The sequence below is a fragment of the Puma concolor genome, chromosome B1, assembly GCF_028749965.1.
Source record: "Puma concolor isolate L17-30 chromosome B1, mPumCon1.1.hap2, whole genome shotgun sequence".
NCBI lineage: Eukaryota > Metazoa > Chordata > Mammalia > Carnivora > Felidae > Puma > Puma concolor.
The window spans coordinates 186766975-186779670 of record NC_141670.1 but is presented as its reverse complement, the minus strand read 5'-3'; the positions used below and the strand labels follow the sequence as shown (position 1 = coordinate 186779670).

The following is a 12696-nucleotide window of genomic DNA, read 5'->3' as shown; positions in this document are numbered from 1 at the left end:
GCTTTCCTGGCTTTGACAAAACCTTCTCATTGAGTTGCAAAATGGCTTGCTTGTTTATCCGAGTCTTTCCTGTACAGTAGCCTATCTGAGGCCCATCTGAAGGAAACACACACAGTCAGGAAGCACTGACCTTTCCCTCCTCGTGATCGTTCCCAAATCCCATCCTTCTCTGTCTGCCAAGACACTCATCCACGCTCCAGTTAGTTCCCACATTACGGTATTTTCTATAATCTCTCTTCGGAGCCGCACCTCATGACTTCACTATCTCACCTTATGCTTTGGGTATCGTCTCTTTCCCCTCTCTGTGACCTGTTCTCTTAAATCCCCTTTGGGTCCAAACAGAACTTTTACACCCGCTCCGTCATCTGCCTCTGTTCCCACAGACCACTAGGTCTTTAGGCTTTGTTCTTGTTCCTCTGAGTTCTCGGAACTGACAAGAACTGGTCTCTCCTGGCCGGGTCTTCGGATTTCCACGTGGAACTTTCCAGACCACCTGTACACTAATGTTTCACACACGACTCTACTATATCATTTCTGCCTCTGTGGGTAACCAGTGCCTTGTGGACGGGGATCATCTGTTTACACTGAAACCCTGTCATTTGTTTTGGTAGTTTTATTTATGAGCCTGTGTGCTGTAACCCTGTGGCATAAATATTAAATAATAATATCTCTCGGGTGCAAAAAAAAAAAAAAACAAACCATTCAGGTCAACTGACAACTTCTCATGAAACTATCAAGTAAAGCCAACCACGAAATTCGGTACTTTAAAATATGAGGCAAAGCATGGATTGCTCAACAGGTATTTTCTAAAGCAGAATTACAATTTGCATTTTTACACCCTCTTGCTTCAAGAAATGCAACAGCCAAGAAGTAAAGAGTGTTAAAAGAAACTTGGGCTAGGTGGCAATTTCTTTGGAATCCAATTCTAATGCCTGACAATGTCTCCCAAGCAGTTTTTAGCTTCTGTGAAGACAGACTCTGCATAACGGCAATACCACATAAATGAAAATAATTCTGGACAATGACATTGCTCAATTTTAAGCGTTCTGTGAATTTCCTATTACATCAGTTTCATGATTCAGCATTTTCTATTTCATTTATTTACAGTAATATATGGCGAGATAACCCAAGGTTTCTGCAGGATCCTGGAACATAAGGTAGGCTGGACAGGAAGGGTGTCATCTTCTGTAAATTTACTATTGTTTAGGAGAATTCAAAGCAGAAGAAAGCAAGCCATCAAAGGAACCGACGAGGACTAAATCCCCCACCTTGTTCTGAGGGTTTAAATTACTCTGGTATTTTAAACGAGCTGCTTTTGAAAAATAGGTTACTGCCATTTAGTTGATGACGGAAACAGAAGCCAAGAAGAGTGCAAATTGTAAACTGACGTGCATAAGCCAAACGTATTCTCTCAAATGACAACGTTCAAGACGCAGCTAAAGTCCCCACTCGGGCGGTAAGCGTGTTACAAAGAACTAGATCTCTTTCTGGCATCCGCAACTTGGCCGGAGTGACCACGGAGGAGTTGAAGAGCGCTGGAAACGCTAGGTTCCTCGCCGGTGCGTTGGCAGAAAACAGTCCGGGCCATGAGGCCCCGGTGGAAAGTAAAATGAGGTTCGAGGCGGGCGGCGTTCGCCGCGAGAGAGAGGCGAAGTTAAGCACGGGAAGGAAAGGAGCTGCGAGACTGTGAGGGGAGCCCAGGACGGGGAGGGAGGGGGCTGGAGAGCCGCGCGCGGCGGGTGGGGAGGAAACGCGGCTGGCGAGGCTCCCGCGGGGAGTGGGGAACAGGAGGGGGGGGGGTCTCCAGGGGAACGTAACCCGGGTGCGGAGCGCGTCTCGGAGGGAGAGGAACGGACACGAGCGAGAGCGCCGCGCCGCAAGTCCGGTCCACGCACCCCTCTCCGCGCCCCGCGTACCCATCCCAGGTGCCGGGCGCGCCCGGGGCGCAGCGGCGCGGAAGCGAGAAAACTAGCAGCGCCGTACCGCCCGGCGAGGAGGAGGTCCCCGGCCGCCCCCGCCCGCGTCCCCGGGGCCCCGCGCGGAGGGGAGGACCCGGGCAGGGTCCGGCGCTCACCAGGTAGCAGAACAGGAGCAGCGCGCAGGCAGCGCGGCCGCCGAGGCCCGGGGGGACGCCGCCGCTCGGGGGGGCCATGGCTGCGGCCCGGGGACCGACCGCGGGCGGCGGGGGTTGTTGCTGCTGCCGCCGCGGCCACCCGAGCCCCGCGCCGCGCCGCTGCATGGCGAGGCCGCCCGGATCCGGGCCGGAACAGGTCACCTGGTGCAGGGACCGGCCCCCGCCCGAGGCGCCACCTTCCCGCCCGCCCCCGGCCGGGCCGGCCGCCGCGCGCGGGGCCACCTGCCGCCGCCGCCGCCGGACCCGCCGCCGCCACTGCCGCTCCCGCCGTCGCCGCCCCCGCAGCCCCAGCCGAGCGCCGGCTCCTCCCCGCCTCCCAGTGCCCGTCCCCTCCCTCCCCTCTGCCTCCGTGCCCAGCCCGCCTCCCGGCGGCTGCCTCCGACCCCAGCTTCCACCTCGCCCCGCGGCCGGGGACCCCGCAGGTGGGGACTGACCCCGGTCCCGCCCCCTGGCCGCCGCCCCCCCGCCCGGTTCCCTCGGTTCCCGGCCCGCCCCCCCCCTTCCCCTTTCTTCGCTTTCCTCCCCCGCCCCCCTTCGGCGCTCTTCCTGTCCGCGATCCCTCTCTCCCCTCCCTCCGTTCCCCTTTTTCCCTCTCTCCCATCTGCCCCTCGCACCTTTCTCTTCCTAACCCCCTCTTCCACTTTCTGCCTTCTCTCCCTGCCCTTCTCTCCCTTCCCTCCCTCCCCTTCTCGTTCTATACCCCGCTCCCGCGTCCTCCCGCTCCCACCCACTCCTTCTGCGGGTCCCGCAGCCCAGTTCCCGCCGGTGCAATGGGTTTTGTTTCCTTGCTTTTTTGGCGAGGGCGCCATTCCCGCTGGGCGCAGGGCGACTGTGCCCCCTGCAGTTGCGCCACGCAGCGGCGCAGCTTCTAGTCTTTTAAGGATGGATTTTGACCCCTGCCAACCTCCACCTGTCCACCTGCAGGGGTGGGGCCGCCTCCCTGCGGGCACATTTTTAACCCGGGTTGCGCCCCGCCCTGCCGGCTGGTTCACGGCACGTTCTGGATGTTTCCCGAGGGTTTTGTGCGGTGCCGCCGCCGCCGCCGCCGCCGCGCTCTTTGTTTTAATTGTCCAGAGTATCGGCGCCCAAAGCGGGTTTGCATTGGATTTGCAGCCCTGTGCCCCGGTTTCCACTTCGGACCGAGGAGAAAACGAATTAATGAGGTCAATGCGATTGTACTGAAGCCCTAAACGAAAGGGTGAGGCTCGTGAAGCGCACACTTTTTAGAATAAATCCAGGCACACCCTCGGCCGTGGGGCCCAGATTGGGACTGGCTGTTCGCGGATACGGGTCCTGCTGGCCCTCGAGACTTCCAGCTTGCGGCCGCCCTGGTGCTCTGGAAAGCGCTGGGCTGTGTCCAGCTGTTCAGACAAGTGCTTGGGCAGGTAGCTGTCGCTCCGAAATAGTTAACCCACGTTCGAAAGTTCTCAGGAGCTTCCCTTTGGCACTGGTGGATTTGTGCGTATTGGAACTAACAATGATTGGGAGCCTGGAAGGACACGGCCCTTGCCCTCTGGAGATGCCACCACGGTAGGGCAAGTCGTGGCAGGCGTCAGGAGAGTCTGGCCGTACAGATGGAGTGCCCAGGGTATGCCCTCGGCCGTCTCAGTACAGGCCTGGCCACACTCAGCCACTGAGCTGAGTCATTCCTTTCTTTTTTTAGGTCACCTGAGGGCTGCGGCCTTGGGTCAGGTTCTTGGCTCCCAGTCACGCATTCCAAGGTAATGTCTTCTGTCACTGGTTCTCAAACTTCAGCATGCATGTGAATCCCGGGGAGGGCTTATTAAAACACACGTTGCTGGACAACCCCACTAGAATTTCAGGTTCAGGTGGCCCTGGGTGAGGCTTGAGAAGCTGTATGCTGGTCCACAGACCCCATTTCCAGAACCATTGGCGTGTAGATAGGGTCATTCTGCTCCTACCTCATCCAGCAGGCACTACATTAAAACATCTGAGAGTGTCTTTGTTTGACAGCTGTCTCCAGCACCCTGCCCCACTTCCAAAGACCCGAAGCACTGAAAATTCTCCTGTGTGATGTGGAAAATCATTTATTCTATTGAGTGTCCAGGGGGGTTGAAAGATTTGGCAGCTTTGTCCCAGATTGTGTCCATATTATTTTGGGGGGGCAGGTCAAAGTATAGACTATACTTTTTAATGTGTATGGAAGGAAAACTGTTGGCCAGTTCCAGAAAATGGGGCTTCACAATATTTCTGGAATTTCCGCCTGTCTTCCTGGGCCTTTCTCTGGAGTTCTCTTCCACTTCATTGCAGACAGACTCAGTTTGGCCTTCAGGGAATGAAATGGCTCCCTTAGGTTGTTTGTAATCAGGATTCATGGAATCCAAGTTTCAGAAGCCTTGTGAGTTTGAATTTACCTAACTGTAGTTGTTGTGGAGGCACCCCTTGGGGCACTGAGCTATTTTTAACGTGGTGCACCGAATCTCTTACTTACTAGGCCTCTGTTGTGCCCCTACTGTGCGCCAGGCATCACTCAACACCCCAAAATCCAGAGGTAAGAAGGTGCCCTGTTCCATGAGGAGCGTCAGGCAGGCAGAGAACTGACCCCAAGACAATTCGGTCCTCAAAAAGGGATGTTCAGGTTGCTCTGTGGCCCAGGGCAGGGGTGTGGCAGGATTGACTGATTAATGTTGTATTGAAGAGGGGAAAGAAAAACAGAAGGTCAGGATTTCTATTCACAGTGGACTGTGACATTTTGATCCAGAAGACGGAATCGGTCATTGCCCTTGCCTCCTCTGTCCGGATCAGTAATTTGAAGGGTGTGGTCTGAGTGCAGAAGAAGACCGTTCGTTTTAAAATACCATTCTTTCCCACCTTTACAATTTATTGGTTCGAATTAAGTTTTAATGCTCCACTAACCTGGGAAGGTCCCTGGGGACTGTATCTGATCTCACTCATCACTGCCTTAGGGTTATCTCATCCCCTCTGAGAGACAGTGAGAGAGCAATCCCGCACCTCAACACAGAAAAAGACCGAGTCCAGCAGGAGCTTGGTAGCCTCTCTCTCTGCAAGGCTTATGAGGAGAAGCATCCAGAAGCCTGGACGGGTCAGGTCAGGGCTGCAGGAAAAAGGCATGACCTTCACTGAATATGCTTGCCTCTGTGAGCACGGAACGGCATTCTAGGCCAGGAGTTCTTAGAATCTGAAATGGCATAACATCTGTAAAATCTCAGGGACCAATGCACTTGGCTACCTATCCACTTGCCAAGTAAAAGTATTTAAAACCAACAAAAACCCCAATATACTATTTTTATCAACATTATTTCATCCAAAAGACGGTATTTTTACCGTCAAAAAATTAGGAAGGATCCAATATCACAATAAAAGACAGCTCTTTAACGTTTATTTATTTTTGGGACAGAGAGAGACAGAGCATGAACGGGGGAGGGGCAGAGAGAGAGGGAGACACAGAATCGGAAACAGGCTCCAGGCTCTGAGCCATCAGCCCAGAGCCCGATGCGGGGCTCGAACTCACGGACCGCGAGATCGTGACCTGACTGAAGTCGGACGCTTAACCGACTGCGCCACCCAGGCGCCCCAAAAGACAGCTCTTTAAACGGAATATAATTTGTGAAAAATTCCAGACTTGTCATTGCCTTATTTTTTGCTACCTTCAGGCTGTCACAGTCCACGCATGGGCACTTGGAAACCACATTTCTAGGTACTGAGGATGTCTTGGGATCTGTCTTGAGGTGTGTCCCTGCAAGGACACCTGATCTCTGAGTTATAAGAGGGGGCAGGGAGGGCACTGCAGAGCAGTGAGGAAAGCGCCCTCCTACATAAACCTTTGGGCCCAGGCAAATGCCACCAGCTCTAGAGAGACATCCCTTGTGATCTCAGGTCAAAAATCAACCGGTAGTTTCTCTCTGTCCCCAGCGAACATTGCTTGTAACCCCGTGTGGCAACTGGCATTAATCCTGCTTCGTATTCTGGTCGGTTTGTACACCTGTTCTCCTCAGCTCTGGGCATTGTCCCCTGGCCTTATATGTAGAAGGTTCTTAGGCATAGTCAGTCAATCAGATTGACTTCATCATCTTCTTTTTTCATTTTTTCCTTTCTAGCTGTCCTTTCCTTCTTGCCCCCTTATTACCTTCCTGCCTTCTTTCCCTTTTTTTTTTTTTTTTTTAAATTTTTTTTTTTTCAACGTTTATTTATTTTTGGGACAGAGAGAGACAGAGCATGAACGGGGGAGGGGCAGAGAGAGAGGGAGACACAGAATCGGAAACAGGCTCCAGGCTCTGAACCATCAGCCCAGAGCCCGACGCGGGGCTCGAACTCACGGACCGCGAGATCGTGACCTGGCTGAAGTCGGACGCTTAACCGACTGCGCCACCCAGGCGCCCCACTTCTTTCCCTTTTATATCCATTGTTATCTCCTCCAGCTCCTTCCTTTTAGTACACAGTTTTCCCCGTGGGCAGGGTCCTCTGGAATTCCGTACCCTGCCACTTCCCATGCATTCTGCAACTTCAGATATGCGGAATAAAGATAAATGAAGTGTGACATTTGCCTTTTACATCAAAATACAAGAGAAGAAAACAAAAATGGAAGAGAAGATTGCTGTCAGACCACACATTTCCCATCCCCATTGGAAAACCGTGGCCTTTTTTCCTGCCAACAATGACCTTGGGGATCCAGTTAAATCCTGCCTGACTTAACATTCAGTACTTCCGTTTTTCTCACAGGGTGGGGGGGGGGGGGGGGGATGAGAAAGCCTAGGCTTTACCTTCCCTAAATCTGTTCCTGTCTCTGTTCTTCCTTTTTTGAATCCTCCGTATGCACCAATTATTTCCTGTTTCTTCCTCTCTTAGAACATTCCACCAGGTACCATCCTCATCCCCGGATCCCCAGACCCCCATCTTTTGAGCCTCAAGTCTCTCTGACTGCAGACTCCTTTTCCCTGGGCCACAGGGTCCTCGCTTTGAGAAGTTGTGTGAAGAGAGGATGGAAGCATTTGTGTCAGCTGGGAGTTTTTCCATGTATTTCTGTGGGGATGCGGAAGGTCTCAGAATCACCCAGTCTGTAAGCCTGGCGCACTCCGAAATGAGCTCTATTTCTGGGCCTGTCAGATGAAATGCTGTTGCTCCCGGTTATTTTTGGCTCTTTGCCCTTCTGAATAGGTGCATATTCAGCTCAATTCTACCCCCCGACCCTGAGCTGGGAAGAAGCAGGCAGCTTCCCTCAGCCAAGCCTCCTCTCGAGTCAGGAACATTTGCCCCCTTAAGCAGCAGCTATCTCAAGAGTTCTGGACTGCGCAGCGGCTGTTTATGCCATGGCCAGGGGGGCAGCAGGGGAGTCCGCTCCCTGGCCCCCTCAGATGACTGATGGAGACCCTTGAGAGCCGAACAGCAGGTGCAGCCAGGTATCCAAAGCCTCCTCGTTCATACATACAAAGGTCTGCAACCTGCCCCACTGGGCCTGGCTGCAAAAACGTCTCCTCCCATCCTCAGGGCACCTGGGATGGCCAGGGGACATTTTCGGCTCAGTGAGCACAGAGATAGCTGTATACTGAGGGTCTGAGGAAGGAAGAACGCTGGGATGCAGAAGGTCAAGGGCATGTAGTTAGAAAAATATCTTCGGGTGAGCATGTTGAGAAGAACGTGTGTGTGAAAAGGGTGGAGGGAGGTTGGGTGTGAGTGTGCAGATCCACGTGGGACGGAGAGCGAGGAAGGACAGCGACTGTGCACCTAGGGAGTGTCAGTGTAAATAACTGAAGAGAGAGAGTGAGTACACCTGAGACCTTGGGGAAAGCGGATTGTATCTACAAGTCCTGACAATATTTTATAACTGCATCCTGCAGCTGAAATCGCGATCCTTAGACAGGCATTAACATCGACTTAGGGCTTTTAGTCTATCCGATAATAATATCAAGTGAAATGCAATGTCAAGATGAGCTGTACTTGCATGGACACTTAGTAAGGTCCATATAAAATCAAGAAAAGCATAGAGAAGAGGAAGCTAGCCCAGGGTTCTCTTAACAGCTACTTATCTCTGCAGCCTTTGAGTGAGAGACTTCTTTTGAAAGTTCTTACCACGTATCACTTTGACGCACTAATGCACTCAGTCCTCATGACAGCAGCAGCAGCAGCAGCCTCGTTTTACAGACGAAGGAACTGAGTCATTTGAAAGATCCCAGGTCCAGGGTCATCACCAGGTGGCAGAGCTGGTTTGGTCCGAGCAGCCGTGCTCAAGGACCGGAGCTTCCACGACTCCACGAAACTTCTGTAGTGACAGCGGGTGGTGGAGGGGCAAGCAGGTGTCGTGAGGTATGTCCAGGGCTCGCACCTGGGTTTGAAACGCAGGTGTGTGTCCGGGCTTCATGGTGCCTGGGGACAGACACTGCCATGTCGGACACATCTGTCTGGGGCCATCCCGCCACTCCCCAGCTATGCTGCCTTTGCCGGGTCACGAATCCTTTTTTGAACCTCAGTCGCCAGCCTCTGCAAAACTGGGGATAAAGTCACCGATCTGGCCATTCATGTGGTGTTGTGGGGGCCAGTGAGGTAGCATGGGTGAGGGTGCGTGGCAAATCGTCAAGCCCTAGACAAGACTAAAGCACTTCTTGTGTATTTTTCAGACTCACCTACTTCCAAAAAAGGCTCACAAAGAAAGGTCCATCCCTTGTAAGTTTATGAAAAACAGAAAATAAATAAATAACCTGTCAAGGGGTTAAGGATGACCCCACCCATGAAGCACATCTCCATTATAACCCTGGAGCGGGGGAGGGTATTCCCCCAGTATTTATCCCCCGGGGGGTGGGGGGGAAGCCAGCTGCCCTGTGTCAACTCTCACCCCCAGCAAGCCAGCCATGTGACGGGAGAGAGATGCTCAGACATTCCGACCCCCCGTGTGGGCCAGACCTGCGAATGAGCAAATCATCCTGAAGGTTTATCCGTCGAGCCTTTACATGACTCGAACCCAGCCCCGCCCCGTTCGGCTGAAACTGCTTCAGAATACCTAAGCCAGAACTGCCCGGCTGAGTCCTAGCAACTCACTGACCCATGAAAGGTAAAAATAAACTGTTCCGAGCCACTAAGTTTAGGGGTAGTTTTTTGACAACAGTAGGTAACTGAAACAGTGTCCTAGGCTAATATTATATTTTAACTCAACAGTGTAGTTCATTTTGAGCTCCCTGGCATTCGAAGCAACAAGGGGAGCAGGATGGATTATATGCACTTCTTATTATCTTGAGTATTAGGATTTACCTGAAGGGCTATTTCATCTGACTCGTCTCCTTGTGGTCCAATCAGAATGAAAATTAAACTATCTTCTTACATTAGAATCTCTCCGGTCTTGACCAAAATTACGGTTGTGCAAATTCTGTCATCTGCCCTGCTAGAGCAAACCAAAGAATTACAGTTGTCACTGACAACAAAATGTTCCTTGCATCTGGCCCAAATCTTTCAGACGGTAGCTCAAGCCTATTTTCTCCTGTTTGGTGCTCAGTGCCTCTTCTGCCTCCTGCCTCATCCCCACCCCAAATTAAGTCACAAATGGGCTCAGTGTCTCTGGGGTCCTAAGCAGCCAAAATTAATGATTAAAATAGAAATGCTGAAAATAGTTGAAACTGAAGCAGATTGGATGATTTATTCAAACCTTCAGGAAAAATTACTATTCAGCCCAGAATTGGAAATTGGATTTGTGGTTCCTAAGAATGCAACACTTCCCTAGCGCTAGCCCCCGAAAGGGAAAGGAAACAAACATGTAACATACCTCTGTGACCGTCTTTGTGTCCTTTAGACCCAGGCTCTGAGAGATCAGGAACCGCATCTGTGTTCTGGGTAGTGCAATGTTTAATGCCTTATGGTGCTTATTAAAGCTTGTCTTCATTAAGTGACCTTCCAAGTCTACGATAATGAAACACATAAAGCTAAGTGTGAATCAGGGAGTTCTGTTCTCTCCAGTGTGACCTTGGTGAACAGGCGTTACCTGCCTGTGGGTCCCATCCTGGGAAGGCTGGTTAGCACGGGGGGTATTTGAGGTCACCTCACTTACGTAGAACCTGAATGAGGCCCAGCCAACCCTGTGAAGGTAGTGAATCTTGTCCTTGTGTCCTTGACCTTGTTTTCTGTAGTCTTCCCCCACATTTGTCTTCACACCCCTAAGCAGGACTTCCGAGTCCTCGTAGCAAACCTCTGTGTGGACAGCCTGAAGGGTAGCAGAGAGGAGCACTCTCAAATCCCAGCTGAGTTCCTAATACCACATTTTCCTAGATACTTTCAAATCACCAAGACATTTCACATCCATATTTCAGGTCACTGTCTCAACAATTCCTGTGGAATCCTGGGGGATGACCCTGTTATGGGTTGAATTGTGTTCTCTAAAAGGATATGCTGGGAGTCCTAACCCCTGGTACCTGCGCATATGACCTTATTTGCAAATAGGGCCTTCGCAGATGTAATCAAGTGAAGTTGAGATCGTTGGGTGGGCCCTCATCCAATATGACCAGTGACCTTACAAGAAGATGGAAATTTGCTCATAGACATGCACCGAGGGGTGACAATGTGAAGACACAGAAGGAAGAAGGCCATACGAAGACAGAAGCAGAGATTGGAGGCACGAGGCCACAAGCCAAGGAACGCCCGGGGCTACCAGAAGTGGGAAGAGACAAGGAAGCATCCTTGTCTAGCGGCTTCAGAGGGAGCGTGACTTTGCCTGTGCCTTGATTTTGGACTTCTACCTTCTAGAACTGTGAAACAACAAACTTCTATTGCTTCGAGCCACCCAGTTTGGGGCACTTTGTTCGAGCAGCCTTCGAAAACTAATATGTAAGTGTTGTCATTTTCTTATATTTTTTAATGCAATGTTATTGGATTACCTTTTTAATCCAATGTTATTGGATACCTATTGTGTACCAGACTCTGTGCTGAGCTCTAGAACTCAGACCCAAAGCTACAGGTTGATACGAAACAAATCAAAGACCTGAGCCCTCTGATGAGTTTCTATGCTCATTCTGTCGAGTCTCAGGCTCTCCTCCAGCATCCTTATGCCCAGACACCCCCATCCCCACGCCCATCCGTCACCACTGTCTGGTCTGTGCCCGTTCCCACAACTGGCTGAGACCTAGGCAGTGCTGGGCCTAGAAGCAGCTTGGGAGATCTGATCCAGCCCCGTGGCTTTCCAGGTGTGCCACCTGAGGTTGAGAGGGGTCACCCTACCAGTCAAAAGGCAGCATTGAGCTCCAACACGTCTTCTCACTCTCTGACTCTGATTAATTCATGTTATGAATAAATTCAACAAACAACAAATGTTTGTCGAACGAACACTAAATTATTAATCCCTGATAACGAGAATATGTTCTACCTCCCAGAGGTATTTGAATGTGCAACAATGCCTTAACCCAGAGGAGTGCGTTTCGGATCGCGGAGGGTGGGACTGAAGGTTGGGGCGGGCAAAGCAGGACAGGGGGACCCGTGGGCAAGGGTAGGGTCTTTCACTGACCTCGTGTCTCATATCCTTAAAGCAACTTCGGTGTCTGCTCAGGACAGAATGGCGACCACGGAGAATTCTGGACGGGGCGGAGGAAGAGATTGCTCCCTTCTGTACTTTGAGCGGCAGCAAAGGGCTATGACCATTGCCCTCCTGGATGCAGAAGGAGGCACTGGCCTCATTATATGCATACACCATGACTGCTGTCTTAAACTCCAATACTGCTGAACAATTCAGAAATAGATCCATTATAGGTCTGCTTTAGCCCCAGGGCTTTAACACGGGTCACTAGAAAATCCAAGATTGCACAGTAATTCAAACTCTTAAGAGGGAAAGGAAAAAAAAAATTCTCTTCAGCACTCCCCCCCGCCCAGAGTCCCTCCCTCCAGCATCACAGGGAGCCCCTCTTCATTTCCGTAGTGCTTTAGAATAAATAGCTCTTATGTTGAACTTGAAATCTAAATTTTTCGCCAGCTATTAATTGATAAGAGAAGCTCGTTTTCCCTCTTATGCTCTGTAGTAAGATTACGGTGTAAATAAACTGGGTCAGGTTTAGCAGGATGGAGGTGAACTGTTCTCTAATTCCCCTTAATCTCTGGTAAAGGAATAACTAGGATTTGAACGTCAACATTCAATAAGCAATTATGGCACTCCTTCAAGCACGATCCAAATTAGTCTGCTGTTCCCTCAAATAGAATCCAAAGGACCTCCAAACCATGCTCTTCGATTGCAACCTCCTTGTTTTGTTCTAACCGGTGAGAGGAGTCAGGATTGCAGGAGGGATTTGATTTGATTTATATTAATTTTTAGAGTATCAGGGATCTCTTGTTTTACTTGAAACAGATCAGGGAACGGGGTCAGTAAACAAGGGTTTTCTCGACTACTGATCACTCAGCATTTCATGAGGCTGGCTTCTAGCTTTCACAGTGCATTAGAATCATTATCTAATTATTAATCTCACCCTAGAGTTCTGAGGAGCTTATGACACCCGTTGAAGTTAATGAAGGCTTTTACCTATGGATCTGGCACTAAATCGCTGTGATTGACCGAGTGCCCACAATATGGTAGGCACTGATAGAATTGACAGAGGGGAAAAAGAATTAAACGGAAGGAAATT

At 50.9% G+C, this 12696-nt stretch overlaps 1 protein-coding gene and 2 long non-coding RNA genes across 11 annotated transcripts in view; 1 reads left to right on the top strand and 2 right to left on the bottom strand.

Annotated features, from left to right (window-relative positions):
- Positions 1-2401, bottom strand: part of SEL1L3 (SEL1L family member 3) — a 105430-nt gene extending 103029 nt beyond the window's left edge. For 2 of the 7 annotated variants that reach the window (XM_086705295.1, XM_086705298.1), the window contains exon 1: positions 2075-2395. In XM_086705295.1, the coding sequence (XP_086561421.1) occupies positions 2075-2239 (165 nt within the window). In that variant the 5' untranslated portion in view covers positions 2240-2395. Of the gene's footprint in view, positions 1-2074 lie in introns of all 7 variants that reach the window. The other 5 variants (XM_086705296.1, XM_086705297.1, XM_086705300.1 and 2 more) reach the window with 4 other exon arrangements.
- On the top strand, positions 1120-12293 carry LOC112858361 (uncharacterized). Of its 3 annotated transcripts, none has more exons than XR_015250539.1 (4): positions 1120-1559; positions 3798-3855; positions 10405-10918; positions 11614-12293. It is a non-coding gene; the product is annotated as an uncharacterized LOC112858361 (long non-coding RNA). The 3 variants fall into 3 exon arrangements; XR_015250538.1 differs by lacking the exon at positions 1120-1559 and adding an exon at positions 1786-2077; XR_015250540.1 differs by lacking the exon at positions 3798-3855.
- LOC147582068 (uncharacterized) lies at positions 9178-11723 on the bottom strand. Its single transcript, XR_015250541.1, has 3 exons — positions 11592-11723; positions 9864-9997; positions 9178-9482 (listed from the first exon to the last, which is right to left on the bottom strand). It is a non-coding gene; the product is annotated as an uncharacterized LOC147582068 (long non-coding RNA).
- Positions 12294-12696: the final 403 nt, after the last annotated feature.